This window comes from Phalangium opilio, unplaced genomic scaffold (genome assembly GCF_054372755.1).
Source record: "Phalangium opilio isolate 3A_F unplaced genomic scaffold, DU_Popi_V2 ptg000042l_1, whole genome shotgun sequence".
NCBI lineage: Eukaryota > Metazoa > Arthropoda > Arachnida > Opiliones > Phalangiidae > Phalangium > Phalangium opilio.
This window is the reverse complement of record NW_028324166.1, coordinates 4,433,004-4,452,695: the sequence shown is the minus strand read 5'-3', so window position 1 is coordinate 4,452,695 and position 19,692 is coordinate 4,433,004. Positions and strand designations below refer to the sequence as shown.

Below are 19,692 nucleotides of genomic sequence, written 5' to 3'. Positions count from 1 at the left end.
CATGGTTAAGGCACCAGTAGTACAGCAGGACGGCAGTCTGGGAAATAAGGATATTTTTTAAACTAGTCGTTAGGAGGACCAGTGACCCCCTATGGTCTGAAATAATAAACTGGTCTCCGGACTGGTCCAGGCTCTGTTCTGTTATAGATTTGCAATTAATAAACTGGTCCCGAAGACCAGTAAGCCCCACTTTTTGAATTAAAAAACTAGTCCAAGCAATTAATAAACTGGTTTTGGACCAGACGAAGTGTGCTATTTCCCAGACTGCAGGACGGTGATAGCATGGTGATACTAGCGCCGCCTGGCTACCAGCGCTGGAAACCCTCGCGGAAAAAATAAAAAAATACTGGACATAAGAAACCCCCCCCCCCCCACTGTTTTGCTTCTAGCAGACGAAAAAAATCGACGGTACTCACGCCGGTAGTGTGTGTTTTTTCTTATGTCCAGTATTTTTATTTTTCCCGCGATGGTTTCCAACGCTGGTAGCCAGGCGGCGTTTTTATCGACTCGTCTACTTTTTAGTATAGGAACTAGGGAGTTGCACATCCTGAAATTCCTGTTGAGCGTCGAATGTTTTTTTTTTACTCGCTTGTGGCGTCATCTACACGCGGCGAGGTAAACTAAATTATTACTAACCCCTTGTTAACACTCGAAGTTAAGCAGCATCGAGCGCGGTTAGTACTTGGGAGGTAGACAACGCGGGTTTGGAACAAGGCCGGGGACGTTTTATATTTAATTAAATATTATTAATTTCCGTATTATTTAATGGAAGGAAAAGTGTTTGTAGGATGCAGAGATGTTTATTAACAGAGAATTAAGACATTTGCAAGGTGAAACATTACGTATTTTTTGTTTAAATTTAATAGCTCCTTTGCTCGCCGATAGGTGCGCCACGCATCAAAAACCCTATCACACTCGCGAAGGGGTGGGATTGATATTTTCGTCTCAGAATATTGCGAGATCGGAGACCCCCTCCCAGAGTCCCAATAGTTTGTCTGGGTTCTTAATAGTGTTCTAATGTCTATGGGGAAAAGGAACTGTAGCTCTCTGATATAATACTAGATAACTACTGTATACCTGTATTATGACAGGCAGTGTTTTTAGAAGCTTTTTAAGGTTCAAATTATTTTAAAAACCCAGAAAACGTCATGGGGAGGGTAGGATAGGATTGAGATACCCTACATTCCCAACAATGCCATTAAACTTGGTGTCCATACTCTTCCCTTTGATAACATTTAGGACCTTGTGCTGTCGTAGTTAGATTTATCTTGAATTTAGGCACAGTTTTAAAGCTTGGCTCAATGTGGAGAGGCGTAAGGTTTAATTGATTTAATTTATTATCACCCGATGAATATTTTACATAATTTAATAATTTTATGAAAACTAATTTATCTCACATTGAAATAGCAATTCTGAACTATAATTTTAAAATTTTATCTACTTTAACTATGGAAGATACCGGTATAATTTTAAGCCTGAACTTTTCACTGTCGACTTTTCCCTGAGATTAGTGGAAAGTCATGTTTCCAAAAATGGCACTGATCGTCTTGCAGGGCTCCGAATTGTTGTTTAGATTCAGATAAACCAATGTCCAAACGTCCTTTCTTTTCTGTTGTGTAAACTGGCCAAGGATCCCGGTTCACACGCTCACTGGGTATAGTTTCTATGTTTGGATCCCTAAAAACAAAAGAGAAAAATATTTCTTTTTTAAATATGATAATTAAGCTTTAAGTTTTAAAAGTGATACATGCATGTAGGTGTAATGTTCAACAATAGTGTTTTACGATTTATTTTGATCAAGTGACACGTTCCCCCCATAGTGAAGTATATTTTATTTCAGCCAATTTAATTTGTAATCGAAGTTTTCCAACTACTTACCCATGTTTTGCGAAACTACCCCAATAAGACATTAACATATTGGAGAGCTTCGTCTCAGGTGATTTTATATCTATTGGTTGAATACCGATTAAGAATGGAATTTCGGCACCGTGTTCCGCACCAGCCCATACTGGAAGCTTGGAATCAATTTGTTTATGGTTCCATTGGTACAGGTACGTTTTAATCCCGGCTTTCGCTAAATTATCGGCTATTTCACTGGTGCCGCAAGTGAATGAGCGGTCTGTAGAGAGGCGAGTTGTTATCGTTTCTTCAACGAAGTTTGACTTGATATCGCCACAATGGTCGTTGTAATAGAATCTTATAGATTTTTTAACATCGTCGCTTATATCACCAATATTCTTCTTGATGTAAGCGTCAAATAAATCCGTCGGTGGAACCTGATATTAAAAAAAAATCAAATTAGCTACCATTAAGCTTCATCGCAACAGTATCACAAATCAGGAGGTGTTATCGAAAGTAGCTGAACTTAAAGGGATATAGCTACATTATCAAGTATTTAAATAAGGGCAAAAATCATTTTGCAGTACTCTGTCTGGTTTTCTATGTACTAAAGTTGTACAGCACACAACAACGATCTAAGGCTATACAGTACGTGTCTCACATAAACTTGAAAAATGCCCCACAACTCCTTTTAGAACTGAACTTGAAAACCGTTCTCGAGCCACGCTTTTTTAACTATCAAAGCTGACATTTTTACCAGTCCCTTTCACGATTGAAATATCTATGGAATCACGTGCACTGTCTTTTCGCGCGCATCACACTAAATAACAAACTGGGTATCAACGCATAACTCCGTTGGTTGTTACATAACCACACGTAGTAAAAACCATCAAACCCTTATGGTAGTCCAAATTAAATGCCACTATCGAGGTTAGAATAGTCCTTTTTTTGAATTAAATAGTGTATATTTAACCACTTACCTTTTCACTCATTAACAAGTCAGAGACAACGAATATTCCATCAGCGTCTGTTACACCAAGTAGTACTTCCTTGTTCTTCACACCCTTAACTGCGTCATCAAAGTTTTCCGAAATGAATTTCCCATCCATAACTGGTCGATGGTTTAAAGTTAGCTGCGCACTAAGCTTAGCCGAGGTTTCTACTAAGAATCGTGCGTCAAGTTTTCTTAGGCAGTCAATTGTTGCTTGAACATTGGAAATTTCTTGTCCACATCCAACTACTTTGGCAACTTCAATACTTTTATCCATTGCTTCGCTTTTGGTATACAAAGCCCAATCAGCACTAGGAGGCCCGCTTTGTAATATCGCTCTTTTGAACAAGTGTTGCGAGTTAGGGTTTAGTAAATGAAACGCCGTAGATGCTGAACCAGCGCTTTGTCCAAATACAGTGACCTTCTCGGGGTCACCTCCAAAACGGTCGATGTTCTTTCGAACCCATTTTAAAGCCAAGTCCTGATCGAGCAATCCCATATTGCCAGGACATTCCTCGTTTCCGAAGTAAATGAATCCTAATGTACTAATTCTGTAGTTCATGGATACTAGAATGATGTTTTGCGTAGCTGCGAATCTTCCAAAGTCGTACAAATCGGTTGAGCCAATGGCAAACGCTCCTCCGTAAATCCAAACCATGACAGCGGCATTCTTAGGGACAGGTTCAGGAACCCAGACATTTAAGTAAAGACAATCTTCCGAGTAGTTACCAGGAGGGATCGATACGCTGAAGTTGCCAGGAAGGTACTGCATACAACCGCTGGATTGTTTTAAGGCCATTCGCTTCTGAACCCAAGGTTTCGGTTCAATTGGTGCTTTGAAACGAAGTTTTCCAACAGGAGGTTGGGCAAATGGTATACCCTAAATTTATTTGAAATAATGTCTTGACTTAACCGTCGTTTAAAAAATTTGGTCATTTCTAAGGAGAGTACCACCCTTGAAAAAGAAATTACTAAACCATGCTAAACGAAAGCTTATTGTCTCATAAATATTCCACATAATATTTCTTATTAATAAATAACATTTAACACTTAAGGTACAATTTCATTATATTGGATTGGGTTTTTTTGGATTTAAGTGAATATTGTGAACTCAATTTTCCGCAAATACGAATAATTTCAGATGAAAAAGTTTTACAATATACTTTTCATGACAAGTCCTGCTTTTGAAGATATAAAATGAAAAACCACTCCAAAAAACGAGGGCGTATTCTCCTTGGAAATTGCCATTAATCGTTATTCTTACCTGAAACGCTTGAACGTAAACATCTTCCTTTGAATTTTCATTTACAATCGTGACTTTCAATTTTTGTCCTACAATTTCCCCGTATGTAGTCACAACCGAAATAGTTTCACCATCCGCTCTAATTATTTCTATAAACCCTAGGGACCCTACTAGAATAAGGATTGGAAAAATCCTGGGCCAAAAACCGAACATTTTACCCAAAGTCTTTTATTTATGTGTAATTGTTACAAGTTGCTTTTCATCTAAGGGCTTGCAAGCTTAGATTGATTTAATATACACCTAAGATTGTCTCAAAAATAGAAAACCGACAAATTGATAAGCCTTAATTGATAACTCTTGCGAAATTCATTATTTTTTGTTCGTGATTATACGAAGCCGATGATGTTTACGTTCTTTTTAAATCATCTGTGTCCCTAGCTTCTTATTACCGTAAAGGCAGAATGAATGGTTCAAAGAAATTGATTTAATTCTCTTGATAATGGAAAAATTGTGTTAAAACGTTAGCATAACTTACATTGGTTACAAGTAAACATTTGAGTTTACTTTTAACAAATTTTCAAAGTTGCCGTATCATTTGATCCTAATAGTTAAGGGCTTATAGCCTATGAGATTCGGTTAGTAACCTGGCTCCAAATGTAAAATGATATTGGGAAGAATCATGTTACTATTACCCCGCTTTGTGCAGTACACTTCTTTCGAAGAAGAGAAGTATTATATACTTCTGATGAGTTGTATGACCTATTTTGTCATTCTAAACGTAAAGTTACTAAAATCATGAAGTTTAAACGAATCATTCTCCCTTTAAGAAAAACACTCAAGTGTTCAGTCCCACGATTAGCGTGAGTACCTTGAGAAAAATTATCTATTAACTTCACAGGACTGTACAGGTATACCTACAAATACCCAAGAAATATATGTCATACACTATTACCACTATCAGTTTGAAATGTTATGTAATGTAAACCTTGGTTTATAAATTTCTCAGTGGGAACAATGGTAAGCTATATGAGGCAGTCTAGCTTTGTTTTTGCTGACAGTTCAAGGTGGAATTTAGAAAAAAATCTAGGCCTACTTAAAGATTAAGATGTAACTTGGAAAGCTAGAACATGTAAAATTCCGTCCAAGCACGCCTATATCCACGTAAAATGCAATTCCCATTTACAACACTCGTTTGGCAACTCGCTTCCTCATCTTACCCATACTTGGCAAAGTTTCACCAACTTACCCATACTTGGCGAAGTTTCCCCAATAAGTTATTAGACGTTGGGATAGTTCCGTTTCGGCTGGGTCTAATTGTAAACCCATTAAAAATCCCACTTCCGCTCCATGGTCAGCTCCAATCCAAGAAGGAAGTTGCGCTTGTGAAAGTGGTCGGTGAGAAAATTGGTACAAATAAGTTTTTATTCCGCTCTCAGACAATCGTTCTGCCAATTCGATAGTGTCGCATAGGAAAAAGTGGTCTGTGGCGTAACGGGTTGTCAATGTTTCTTCGGCATACTCTTTTACATCGTTACAATGGTCTTTGTAATAATATCGGATTGATTTTTGAACATCTTTGTCAATGTTTCCTACGTACATCTTGGTGTAAGCTTCGAACACGTCTTTCGGTTCAACCTTTGGGTCAAGTTGAAAGATTAGCCAAAAATGAAAAATACAATAAAGCATATCGCTATGACAAAAAGATTCCAACGCCATTGCAGTGCCAACATAAAATTACTCTGTTAAATATAACCCGCATTCTCCGCGATTCCAGAGAGCGCCTAATACCCTCGATTAAGTATCTAAATTTACAAGGCTTGTGGAAACTTATGCCTATAAACCTATGCTATAATTGCTATTAAATAGCACCTTTGCAACTAGTTGTAACAAATTGATAAAGAAGGCTCCATCATGTGAGGTTGTACCGACAATAACCTCCTTGTTCTTCATAATTTTCAATGCAGCATCTTGTTGAGCAAACACAAACTTTTCATCCTCAACAGGCCGGTGATTAAAGGTTATGACATCTCCGAGTTTAGCCGATGTTTCGGCAAGGAACTTGGCATCGACTTTTCTCAGACAATCAATTGTCGCTTTTACATTGGCCAGTTCCTGACCGCAGCCAACTAATTCCGCAACTTTAGTACTTCTTTCCAATGCTATTTCCTTGGAATCCGCTGACCATTGGCTTCTTGCTCCGCTCTCTAATATCGCTCTTTTGAACAAATGTTGCGATTTAGGATTCAGTAAATGTAACGCTGCCGATGCTGAACCCGCGCTCTGTCCAAACATGGTGACCTTCTCGGGGTCACCTCCGAAACGGTCGATGTTATCACGAACCCATTTTAAAGCCAAATCTTGATCTAGCAGTCCCATATTGCCAGGACACTCATCGTTTCCAAAGTACAAGAAACCTAACGAGTTGACTCTATAGTTCATGGACACGATGATCACACCTTGAGTTGAAGCAAGTTTTTGAAAGTCGTAAGTCTTCGTACTGCCAACGGAAAAAGCGCCTCCGTATATCCAAACCATGACGGCGGCTTTCTTCGGAACTGGTACGGGAACCCAGACATTTAAATAGAGGCAGTCCTCAGAACTTGTGAATGGAGGTAGAACATCTTTGAATTGATCCGGTATGTACTGAATGCAAGCATCCGATTGTTGCAATGCCATTCGTTTTCCAGCCCATGGCTCGGCTTTAATTGGTGCCTTGAAACGAAGTTTTCCAACTGGTGGTTGGGCGAATGGTATACCCTGAAATTACAAATTTGATTTGTACTTGAATTCTTTTAAAACGAGGTCGAAAAGGAAAATCAAGCGATTTTTTATCGATTCTAGTACTAATTAAAAGACCAGTCTGCATTGTGACACATTCAGGAAATACCTCCGAGTGATTTTAAAATTTAAATAAGGTTGATATTTCATGGATAATTTGAAATAGCACCTCTGACCAATCGCGTAAAGCCCAGCCTAATGGTCAACAAAAACACGTCGCACGCTCTACATCTCGCGTCACGTTTGTCACATCGCACGCAATTTTTATCAAATCTCGCGATAAATTTCATTCAACATGAAACGCGCCACGAGAATTTTTTTAACTAGAAGGCAGGGCGTTACGTGATTGGTCGGAGGTGCTTATTTCAAATTATGCTTAAAATGTGAACCTAATTTGAATTTTAAAATCTTTCGGAGAGAGTTCCTGGATGTTTCACTATACAGATTGGTCTTATAATTAGTGGAAGAATCGATAAAAATAACCTGATCTTTCTTTTAAGGGCGGGGAGTTATGTCCCGCTGTTATTGAGAAATGGTCGGTCTTACCTCAAATGACTGAATATAAATTTCTTCTGTCGAATTTTCATTTACAATCGGTAGTTTAACCTTTTTTCCTACAATTTCTCCATATGTAGTCTGAACAGATATGTTCTCTTCATTTGCTATAATTTCAGATGGAAACCCTAGTACAAATACGATGAACGCAATCGGTAATCTAACACCGATCATTTTGAACAATTTTTCGGTTCTGTCTCCAAAGTAACTTTTCTTTTCCTAGTAATAAGAATATCTAATACCTGCTAATAAATGTGACAGGTCCTCTATTTTTGAGGTATGACATTATCAGAAGAACTGATAACTTGTATTTGTTAAAAAAATCCTTCTTAAGGATAGAGAGCTAATTAATAAAGCCCGATAACCATTGTTTGTTAGATAAACTGATAACTATTAAGTAATATAGGGCGTAAACGAATTCGCGCATACACTTGAACATTATCAGAAAGATACATTGGATGAACACACAAGTCTATTCCCCCAAATTCAGGGTGAAAAGGAAATTCACAATATTTTGAATCGATTCTTCTAATAATTATAAAATCAAACTATACAGGGTGTTTCTGATAACTCATAAATTTAAGGATGTGTTGTTTGGGTCAGACTGAGTGAAAAGTGTCAAAGAACATGGGGCCTAAAACATTTAGTTTCGGAGGTACGGGCCCCTAAAACAAGGAAATTAGCACACAGGGAGTAAGACATATCAGCCTGACCATCTTGTCAAAACATCCTTTTGAGGTTCCAACTCGCTTCCTCAACTTACCCATACTTGGCAAAGTTTCCCCAATAAGTTATTAGACGTTGGGAGAGTTCCATCTCGACTGGATCTAATTGTAAACCCATTAACAATCCAACTTCGGCTCCATGGTCAGCTCCAATCCAAGCAGGAAGTTGCGATTGTGAAAGTGGTCGGTGAGTAAATTGGTACAAGTAAGATGTTATTCCGCTCTCAGACAATCGATCTACCAATTCGTTAGTGTCGCATTGGCAAAAGTGGTCTGTGGCGTAACGGGTTGTCAATGTTTCTTCGGCATACTCTTTTATATCGTTACAATGGTCTTTGTAATAGTATCGGATTGATTTTTGAACATTTGTGTCAATGTTTCCTACGTACATCTTGGTGTAAGCTTCGAACACGTCTTTCGGTTCAACCTTCAGGTCAAGTTGAAAGATTACCCAAAAATATTGAATACGGTTAAGCATACGTTTATAACCATAAGATTCCAACTCTATTGCAGCGTCAAGGTAAAATTATGTCGCTAATATCTAGGTAATAAGAGCGCCATCTAGACCATGGTACCGTTGAGAGCTATTTTCTTGAATTATTTTACTCAAGTTATATGGGTAATGGAACGTTATGTCTATAAACCTATGCCATACTTGAAATTATCGGATTTAATAATATACTGAACAATACCTTTGCAAATTCGAGTAATGCATTGACTAAGAAGGCTCCATCATGTGAGGTTGTACCGACAATAACCTCTTTGTTCTTAATAAATTTCAACGAGTCAAGAGGGTTCTCAAACACAAACTCTTCATCCAAAACTGGCCGGTGATTTAAGGTTATGACATCACTGAGTTTAGCCGATGTTTCAACCAGGAAGTTGGCATCGACTTTTTTCAGACAATCAATTGTCGCTTTCATATTGGCCAGTTCCTGACCGCAGCCAACTACTTCCGCAACTTTAATACTTCTTTCTAAAGCGATTTCCTTAGAATCAGCGGCCCATTCATTTTGTGGTCCGCTCTGTAATATCACTCTTTTGAACAAATGTTGCGATTTTGGATTCAGTAGATGAAACGCTGCCGAAGTTGAACCCGCGCTGTGTCCAAATATGGTGACCTTCTCAGGGTCACCCCCGAAGCGATCGATGTTGTCACGAACCCATTTTAAAGCCAAATCTTGATCTAGCAGTCCCATATTGCCTGGACATTCCTCGTTTTCAAAGTATAAGAAACCCAAAGAGCTGACTCTATAGTTCATGGACACGATGATCACACCTTGAGTAGAAGCAAGTTTTTGAAAGTCGTAGCGTTTCGTATTTCCCCTGGCATATGCGCCTCCGTATATCCAAACCATGACGGCGGCATTCTTTGGAACCGGTACGGGAACCCAGACATTTAGATAAAGACAATCCTCGGATGTTGCGACAGAGTTGTTTGGAATGTACTGAATGCAAGCATTTGATTGTTGCAATGCCATTCGTTTCCCGATCCATGGCTCAGGTTTAATTGGAGCCTTGAAACGAAGTTTTCCAACTGGCGGTTGGGCGAATGGTATACCCTGAAATTACAAATTGGAATTGTACTTGAAATCTTGTAACGACTCTGAAGTGACCAAACATTTCTTTATCGGGTGAATATTTTATTAAGGAATGGTGAGAAGCAAAGCTGATTGGGCATGTAGAGGTCTAACGTGGGAAAATGTGGTAATCATGTCCTGGTTTATTGGAACGTGGGTCGATCATGTGATTACATCTTACCTGAAATGACTGAATGTAGCTTTCTTCTGTCGAATTTTCATTTACACTCTGTAGTTTAACCCTTTTCCCCACAATTTCTCCATATGTAGTCTGAACAGATATGTTTTCTTCATTTGCTATAATTGCTTTAGTAAACCCGAGGTAAACTACTAAAAACGTAGCCATTAATTTAACAGTGATCATTTTCGAAATTATCTTGCTTCCGATTTCAAAATAATTTCTTTTCAAATAATTTTTTTTCTAATAGCAGCTTATACACGAGAAAAGCTATCATAAGAACTGATAAAGTGTATTTGTAAGATAATTGCCATACGCTACAATTAAATTCAGCCGCATTAAATCAAATAGATTAAAAAATGCAAAGTTAGTACCCGCTTTGGTCCTGTGATAAGATGTAATCACAGGAATTTTTACTTTTGCGATCTTTGGAGTTGTAAAAGTATTAGTTTCAGCCTTGTTGACTAGATTTCCTAGATAAGTTCATAATATAAATAAATAATAAATAAATAAATAAATAAGTTCAGCTAGCTAATTGGACCAAGTCATCTTGCGACTTATTGCCACTTATCTAACGCCTTTACAATGCATAGAGGGGTGGTGGCTAGCCCCTATGCCACAGCTAACCGACAGCGCCCTATACTAACTATCTGTTCAATAAGTTAGCCACTGGTTACTGAGAGCTTGTCAAAAAGTGACGTATGTGAAACGTGATAGATTTTCGTAAAGAGACTCCTTTTGAGGAGCAGTCATAGGCTTAGTACAGACTAAATAGGAAGAACGACAGCAAAAGTGAGTTTAGTGACTTTGTCAACTCTCGAGTCGTTCTTGAACTACCTCTTAGTAAATCTCTAGCATTACGAAGTATAGGTAGCGTCATACTTATGGAACATATCTTACAAACTTATGGTAAGAGCAATTCATTGAAAATCGTAAAAATAATAATAAAACTACATAATTTATATCAGTAAAACTTTTATTTAGAAACACGTAAAACTAAAAATACGAACTATAATTTATTACAAACGCTCAAGAATTTTTCAGATGTAGAAGGATCCCCGGATGCGTTTGAAATAACAGGGTAGATGTTCTTCCAGAAGTGACACTGTTCACCTTCAAGAGGTCCGGATTTCGAAAGAGAACTATGTAGGCCAATATCAAGACGCTTTTTCTTTGCCAATGTGTAGAGTGGCCAAGGATCCATCTTTACACTCTCGTCCTTGGCAAGTATCACATTAGAAGCTTCAACAGTTCCCCGACTGTTGTTGAATCCTGAAGACTCACCATTTGGATCCCTGGAATAGATTTAATTTGAATATTATTAATTATTAGCTGTTATGCGAGACTTCGCTCGTGTGGAATAAGTGTTATTTTTTTAATTTTCATCAGGAATCTTAGAAGTAGGAATAGGAATTTTTGATGCATTAGCGCAATAGATTCCAAATTAACCGGAGGCAAAAATATACAACCAGGATAAAAAGTATCCTATCCAAATGGTAATCTATGCCAATCTCATTCAAATCCGTTCAGCGCGGGTCCCCTAAAAGGTGACTTTCCCCCTGTACTCCAGTTTTGGCTTGGCAAAGACTAGTGGGCGGGATTTATAAGTGCACTTATAAATCCCGCCCACAAATGTCTCCTGCCTTCGCCAAGCCAAAACTGGAGTTTGTAAGGAAAGTCAACTTGTAGGGGATCCGCTGGACCCGCGCTTTGCTTTAAAGCATGACTGAGTAACAATCATTCAAACGCACTAGCTTTCACATTCATAATATCAGTAGGACCCTTGCTATTTCAAACTTTATCGCACCAAGGAACATGAAAATAGGAATTGCCTACGCCAAATACAATTGTTACCCCCGAAATTCAGAGCTAGGGTCAGAGCTAGGGACAAAATGAGAAATTTAATTCGAGTCGTCATTGTCTTTGGCAACCCTTCGTCCAGAACAGAGCGCTCAGTTTCCATATCCCCTATGAGATTTATTAGATCGTCGGTTCAAATGACTTACCCATACTTTGCGAAGTTAGCCCAGTAAGCCATTACCCTTCTGGAGAGTTTAACTTCAGAGATTTCTACTCCAGGTAGGAAAAAGAATGGAGACTGAACACCGAGTAAAAATATAATTTCCGATGCATGATCCGCTTTAACCCAGGGTAGACTAATAGATAGTTTCGGTCTGTGAATCCATTGGTACTTGAAAGTCGGAATATCTGCTTCAGCCAAATAATCAGCGAACTCGTTCATCTTGCATGTGAAATGGTAAGTTGTGGAGCATCGAGCCGTTAAAATTTCTTCCGAATGTTTTGGTGAGGCGTTACACTGGGGTTCGTGATAGTACCTGATGCATTTCTTAACTTCGTCGCTTAAATCCCCTATATACGTTCTGATAAAAGCATCAAAGACATCCTCGGGTCGAACCTGCAATTGGGTAGTTAAAGTTAAGAGACAGTGGTTAAGAGGAAACACAATTTTACAAAGTTAGGACATCGTTGGTCTAACATCGTGAGAACAGAAAAAAATAAGTGAAATATTCCGTTCTTCCATTTAAGGCCAAGACCCAAGCTTCAACGGTCATGGTTTACATTAACACCCCAGAAAGTATGGACTTGCATAACAACCGATAATACCAATTACCTTTCCAATTAACAAGAGCGCTTCGATAATGAAAGCTCCATCGTCAGACGTTGTACCAAGGAGAACTTCTTTGTTCTTCAGAGACTTTATAAAGTCATAGCGGTTTCGTAAAACGACTATATTATCCTCAACTGGCCGATGATTCAGACCTATTGAGTCGCCTTGAGCAGACGAAGTTTCAACGAGAACCTTTGGATCTACGTTTCTCAGACAATCGACGATTTGATCCGCGTTACGAAGATCGTCTCCGCAGCCAAGTGCTCGCGAGACCTTAATACTTCTTTCTAACGCTTCCCTTCTTGTATCTAAAGACCAATCGGCGATCGGTCCGCTTTCCATTATAACTCTCTTGAACAGGTGTTGCGAATTCGGATTCAAGAAATGTAACGCGGTCGAAGTCGAACCGGCGCTTTGACCAAAGATGGTAACTTTCTCAGGATCACCTCCAAAGCGCTCGATGTTATCACGAACCCAATTTAAAGCCAAATTCTGATCCAGCAATCCCATATTTCCGGGACAGTCTTCGTTCCCTAAGTATAAGAAACCCAAGGAGCTGACTCGGTAGTTCATTGAAACAACGATAACTCCTTGAGTAGCCACCAATTTCTTGTAGTTGTAGAGAATGGTTGTTCCCGTTGCAAAAGCACCCCCGTATATCCAAACCATAACAGCGGCCTTCTTTGGAACTGGTACTGGGGTCCATACATTTAAATACAGACAATCCTCAGAGAATACTGATGGAGGTATTGGCAGACTGAAGTTGATGGGAAGGAATTGAACGCAAACCTTGGACGGTCTCAAAGCCATTTTCTTAATCATCCATGGTTCGGGTTCAACTGGAGCTTTGAACCGAAGATTTCCAATTGGGGGTTTGGCATAAGGAATACCCTAGAAGCAGAAAGTTATTGGTTGGAAAGCGTAACCTGCGTATCAACTAGTACGCGCATGGCTAATAAAAACTGGCTGTGGTCGTCTTAAACATTTCCATACTACTAGTAAATGAAAATATAATTTTTATCAAAGTCTTGGTTTTCAGGGCTGCTGAGCAATGTACTTTGGGCTTAGCTATGATAGGCAATAGGCAGAAGACTACAAAGGGGACTTTTCGTTCCTGTTAATTTGAAACCTATACTCGATAAGTATTCTTATCCGCACAAGACAGTTTTGAATTAGTTTTCAATTAAACGTAACAAAATTAGTAATAATAATAAGAGTTAAAACGCTTAATCTTAAAAAAACGTAACGACGTTACCCAATTACGAAGAAGCGTGCGAGGCTTAACCTTAATTTAAAAGAATCTTTCACTTATTTGGACTATCAGTCTAAAAATTAATTCTATATTTAAAAATAAGGTTTTCTTTCCACGGTTCGAAAAGTCAATTAAAAAATATATAAAGTAATCTAAACTGTGAAAATTCACAGCGTAGACAAGTATTAAATTATTTACTGTACCTCAAATGATTGAACGAAGTATTCCTCTACCGAATTTCCAATTCTTATTGAAACTTTGATACGTTGACCTACAATTTCTCCGTATTTGGTCACAACCGAAACCAATGTAGCATCGACATTGCTCAAAAAGCCAAGCAAAACGATGAGAAACGGAACTCCTACAAAACCGGCGCGTAGTTTGGCCATTTTTGGGTGACTGCTACGAAGAAATCACTTAAAATTGTGATATACTTTATCGAAATTAATAGTCTTTAATTATTGGTGTCGAGATCCGAGGCCAAGATGGAACTAACCGGTACTTATTTAATCAATTCAAACGAAATGTTTGAAAGGTGGCACCTTTTTTTGATAACAACGAGGTTAGACTAATCACTTTTTATAATTTTTTTCATTGACCTATTCCATAGAGTAATGGTTATTGGAGTGAAAAGGAAAGTTTCCTTATAGCATATTACGTCGAAGCTGGGTCTCCATAAGTCTCACTCCATGGTAGTAGACTTTTAGCAGCTAGCAGCGATTAGAAAACAGTCAAAAGTTTTTTCACGCTTTATTTTTTATTTGTACATAAATTCAGCGTTACATTCAGAAAAGGAGAAAAAACTGCCCGTTTCTAATGTTATAATGATGTCACCTATTATTCTAGTCTATTTACCCATAATTCCTCAGCCATTATGTAAGTTGTTTTAGTCCTATTGCCTTGAAGGTATAATTTATTTGGTCTTAAAAACGCTGACTACTGCCTCGCCGTGTTTGGAGCTGTCTGCTAGCCAGAACCCTCACGGGATTGGTTGAATCAAGGGTTTCTGGCTAGTAGACGTCACTAAACAAATGGTCGGACAGTAGGCTAATTAAATTCTAATTATTTTGCAGTAAGAGATCATTTATTTTTATTAATATTTTTCCCTTTTTATGTAGAAAAGGCCGTTCTTTTTAGGTATAATGTGTAGAATTTTCCTTTAAATTTTATAGAACGCTTGCCCTATAAAATAATATTCTATTTTCTTTATTCTAGGAGAGCGGTCGCTCTCTTAGATAAGACTTGATACTCCCTCTAATGCTAAAGGAGGGTTCTTTGATTGGCTGTAACTTTTTTCGTATTCTGTTTGCCGCTTTGAAATTTTGCCAGTGAACTAAAATTTGGGCCCTACTTTTGTGGTTAAAATTTCAAAGAGATCCAACTAATAGTTAATTCTATAATGAAAAAAGTTGTTAAGGGTGGTTTTAGAATCCATAAAATTATTAAGACATTTGGTGAAAGATACTATATTGTTCCATAGAGATAACATGGGATTTTTTTGAAAAATGACCTTAATTGCGATCGTGTATAAAGAAAACTATTCATTCGTTTCGTTTGGGAACCATCTTAAATGAAAGATAGCAGTCCGTAGATGTGCCTTTCCTTAGTTTCATTAAGATCAATTAAGTTTAGTTATTGATTTTTATCATTATTAACACATACTTTGACTTACGTTGTTTTGGGTATTGGAATTACGGCGTTTTACCACTGTTAGAGACACGCATTTTAGCCCTAATTTTTTATGTTGGACTTACGGCGTTTTTGTTTTGATTCACTTCGTTAGAGGGATATTATCAAGAAAAACATGGCGTTTGAGCTCTTGTAGGTGCTTTGCCCGGGTTCTTGTGGGTACTTGTGGGTTCTTGTGGGTGCTTTTAGGTACTTGTGGGTGCTTGTAGGTACTTGTGGGTTCTTGTGGGTACATGTGGGTTCTTGTGGGTACATGTGGGTTCTTGTGGGTACATGTGGGTACTTGTAGGTACTTGTGGGTTCTTGAGGGTGCTTGTAGGTACTTGTGGGTTCTTGTGGGTACTTGTGGGTACTTGTGGGTTCTTGTGGGTGCTTGTAGGTACTTGTGTGTTCTTGTGGGTACTTGTGGGTGCTTGTAGGTACTTGTGGGTGGTTGTAGGTGCTTGTGGATACTTGTAGGTACTTGTGGGTGCTTGTAGGTACTTGTGGGTAGTTGTGGGTGCTTGTAGGTACTTGTGGGTGCTTGTAGGTACTTGTGGGTGCTTGTAGGTACTTGTGGGTGCTTGTAGGTACTTGTGGGTGCTTGCAGGTACTTGTGGGTGCTTGCAGGTACTTGTGGGTGCTTGTAGGTACGTGTGGGTACTTGTAGGTACTTGTGGGTACTTGTAGGTACTTGTGGGTACTTGTGGGTACTTGTAGGTACTTGTGGGTACTTGTAGGTACTTGTGGGTGCTTTTAGGTGCTTGTGGGTGCTTGTAGGTACTTGTGGGTACTTGTATGTACTTGTGGGTGCTTGTGGGTACTTGTGGGTGCTTGTGGGTACTTGTTGGTACTTGTGGGTACTTGTGATACTTGTGGGTACTTGTAGGTACTTGTAGGTATTTGTGGGTACTTGTAGGTACTTGAAGGTACTTGTAGGTACTTGTGGGTACTTGTAGGTACTTGTGGGTACTTGTAGGTACTTGTGGGTACTTGTAGGTACTTGAGGGTACTTGTAGGTACTTGAGGGTACTTGTAGGTACTTGTAGGTACTTGTGGGTACTTGTAGGTACTTGTGGGTACTTGTTGGTACTTGTAGGTACTTGTGGGTGCTTGTAGGTACTTGTGGGTGCTTGTAGGTACTTGTGGGTGCTTGTAGGTACTTGTGGGTGCTTGCAGGTACTTGTGGGTGCTTGTAGGTACGTGTGGGTACTTGTAGGTACTTGTGGGTACTTGTAGGTACTTGTGGGTACTTGTGGGTACTTGTAGGTACTTGTGGGTACTTGTAGGTACTTGTGGGTGCTTTTAGGTGCTTGTGGGTGCTTGTAGGTGCTTGTGGGTGCTTGTAGGTACTTGTGGGTACTTGAGGGTGCTTGTAGGTACTTGTGGGTTCTTGTGGGTACTTGTGGGTTCTTGTGGGTGCTTGTAGGTACTTGTGTGTTCTTGTGGGTACTTGTGGGTGCTTGTAGGTACTTGTGGGTGGTTGTAGGTGCTTGTGGATACTTGTAGGTACTTGTGGGTGCTTGTAGGTACTTGTGGGTAGTTGTGGGTGCTTGTAGGTACTTGTGGGTGCTTGTAGGTACTTGTGGGTGCTTGTAGGTACTTGTGGGTGCTTGTAGGTACTTGTGGGTGCTTGTAGGTACTTGTGGGTGCTTGCAGGTACTTGTGGGTGCTTGTAGGTACGTGTGGGTACTTGTAGGTACTTGTGGGTACTTGTAGGTACTTGTGGGTACTTGTGGGTACTTGTAGGTACTTGTGGGTACTTGTGGGTGCTTTTAGGTGCTTGTGGGTGCTTGTAGGTACTTGTGGGTACTTGTATGTACTTGTGGGTGCTTGTGGGTACTTGTGGGTGCTTGTGGGTACTTGTTGGTACTTGTGGGTACTTGTGATACTTGTGGGTACTTGTAGGTACTTGTAGGTATTTGTGGGTACTTGTAGGTACTTGAAGGTACTTGTAGGTACTTGAGGGTACTTGTAGGTACTTGAGGGTACTTGTAGGTACTTGTGGGTACTTGTAGGTACTTGTGGGTACTTGTTGGTACTTGTGGGTGCTTGTAGGTACTTGTGGGTGCTTGTAGGTACTTGTGGGTGCTTGTAGGTACTTGTGGGTGCTTGCAGGTACTTGTGGGTGCTTGTAGGTACGTGTGGGTACTTGTAGGTACTTGTGGGTACTTGTAGGTACTTGTGGGTACTTGTAGGTACTTGTGGGTACTTAAGGGTACTTGTAGGTACTTGTGGGTACTTGTAGGTACTTGTGGGTGCTTTTAGGTGCTTGTAGGTGCTTGTGGGTGCTTGTAGGTACTTGTGGGTACTTGTATGTACTTGTGGGTGCTTGTGGGTACTTGTGGGTGCTTGTGGGTACTTGTTGGTACTTGTGGGTACTTGTGATACTTGTGGGTACTTGTAGGTATTTGTGGGTACTTGTAGGTACTTGAAGGTACTTGTAGGTACTTGTGGGTACTTGTAGGTACTTGTGGGTACTTGTAGGTACTTGTGGGTACTTGTAGGTACTTGAGGGTACTTGTAGGTACTTGAGGGTACTTGTAGGTACTTGTGGGTACTTGTAGGTACTTGTGGGTACTTGTTGGTACTTGTAGGTACTTGTGGGTACTTGTGGGGGCTTGTGGGTACTTGTATGTACTTGTATGTACTTGTGGGTGCTTGTGGGTACTTGTTGGTACTTGTTGGTACTTGTGGGTACTTGTAGGTACTTGTGGGTGCTTGTAGGTACTTGTGGGTGCTTGTAGGTGCTTGTGGATACTTGTAGGTGCTTGTGGGTGCTTGAGGGTACTTGTGGGTACTTGTATGTACTTGTGGGTACTTGTAGGTACTTGTGGGTGCTTGTGGGTACTTGTAGGTACTTGTGGGTACTTGTAGGTACTTGTGGGTACTTGTAGGTACTTGTGGGTGCTTTTAGGTGCTTGTGGGTGCTTGTAGGTACTTGTGGGTACTTGTATGTACTTGTGGGTGCTTGTGGGTACTTGTGGGTGCTTGTGGGTACTTGTTGGTACTTGTGGGTACTTGTAGGTACTTGTAGGTATTTGTGGGTACTTGTAGGTACTTGAAGGTACTTGTAGGTACTTGTGGGTACTTGTAGGTACTTGTGGGTACTTGTGGGTACTTGTAGGTACTTGAGGGTACTTGTAGGTACTTGAGGGTACTTGTAGGTACTTGTAGGTACTTGTGGGTACTTGTAGGTACTTGTGGGTACTTGTTGGTACTTGTGGGTGCTTGTAGGTACTTGTGGGTGCTTGTAGGTACTTGTGGGTGCTTGTAGGTACTTGTGGGTGCTTGTAGGTACTTGTGGGTGCTTGCAGGTACTTGTGGGTGCTTGTAGGTACGTGTGGGTACTTGTAGGTACTAGTGGGTAGTTGTAGGTACTTGTGGGTACTTGTGGGTACTTGTAGGTACTTGTGGGTACTTGTAGGTACTTGTGGGTGCTTTTAGGTGCTTGTAGGTGCTTGTGGGTGCTTGTAGGTACTTGTGGGTACTTGTATGTACTTGTGGGTGCTTGTGGGTACTTGTGGGTGCTTGTGGGTACTTGTGGGTACTTGTTGGTACTTGTGGGTACTTGTGATACTTGTGGGTACTTGTAGGTACTTGTAGGTATTTGTGGGTACTTGTAGGTACTTGAAGGTACTTGTAGGTACTTGTGGGTACTTGTAGGTACTTGTGGGTACTTGTAGGTACTTGTGGGTACTTGTAGGTACTTGAGGGTACTTGTAGGTACTTGAGGGTACTTGTAGGTACTTGTAGGTACTTGTGGGTACTTGTAGGTACTTGTGGGTACTTGTTGGTACTTGTAGGTACTTGTGGGTACTTGTGGGTGCTTGTGGGTACTTGTATGTACTTGTATGTACTTGTGGGTGCTTGTGGGTACTTGTTGGTACTTGTTGGTACTTGTGGGTACTTGTAGGTACTTGTGGGTGCTTGTAGGTACTTGTGGGTGCTTGTAGGTGCTTGTGGATACTTGTAGGTGCTTGTGGGTGCTTGAGGGTACTTGTGGGTACTTGTATGTACTTGTGGGTACTTGTAGGTACTTGTGGGTGCTTGTAGGTACTTGTGGGTGCTTGTGGGTACTTGTGGGTGCTTGTGGGTACTTGTAGGTTTTTGTGGGTACTTGTAGGTACTTGTGGGTACTTGTAGGTACTTGTGGGTACTTGTAGATACTTGTGGGTACTTGTAGGTACTTGTGGGTACTTGTAGGTACTTGTGGGTACTTGTGGGTACTTGTGGGTACTTGTAGGTACTTGT

The 19,692-nt window shown here is 40.0% G+C and overlaps 3 protein-coding genes across 3 annotated transcripts; all 3 read right to left on the bottom strand.

The window, feature by feature from the left end:
- Positions 1 to 1,416: 1,416 nt before the first annotated feature.
- LOC149678535 (cholinesterase-like) lies at positions 1,417 to 7,580 on the bottom strand. The gene is made up of 7 exons (XM_089835885.1): positions 7,398 to 7,580; positions 5,943 to 6,830; positions 5,320 to 5,708; positions 4,095 to 4,212; positions 2,820 to 3,710; positions 1,879 to 2,276; positions 1,417 to 1,677 (listed from the first exon to the last, which is right to left on the bottom strand). Exons 1-7 carry the CDS (start codon positions 7,578 to 7,580, stop codon positions 1,485 to 1,487), a joined length of 3,060 nt encoding a protein of 1,019 aa, XP_089692011.1. The 3' UTR covers positions 1,417 to 1,484.
- Positions 7,581 to 7,780: 200 nt separating this feature from the next.
- On the bottom strand, positions 7,781 to 10,075 carry LOC149678534 (cholinesterase-like). Its single transcript, XM_089835884.1, has 4 exons — positions 9,893 to 10,075; positions 8,824 to 9,693; positions 8,170 to 8,558; positions 7,781 to 7,796 (listed from the first exon to the last, which is right to left on the bottom strand). The coding sequence occupies exons 1-4, from the start codon at positions 10,073 to 10,075 to the stop codon at positions 7,781 to 7,783; spliced, it is 1,458 nt and encodes a 485-aa protein (XP_089692010.1).
- Positions 10,076 to 10,891: 816 nt separating this feature from the next.
- LOC149678533 (acetylcholinesterase-like) lies at positions 10,892 to 14,218 on the bottom strand. Its single transcript, XM_089837171.1, has 4 exons — positions 13,974 to 14,218; positions 12,522 to 13,409; positions 11,896 to 12,305; positions 10,892 to 11,184 (listed from the first exon to the last, which is right to left on the bottom strand). Exons 1-4 carry the CDS (start codon positions 14,157 to 14,159, stop codon positions 10,899 to 10,901), a joined length of 1,770 nt encoding a protein of 589 aa, XP_089693297.1. The 5' UTR covers positions 14,160 to 14,218; the 3' UTR covers positions 10,892 to 10,898.
- Positions 14,219 to 19,692: the final 5,474 nt, after the last annotated feature.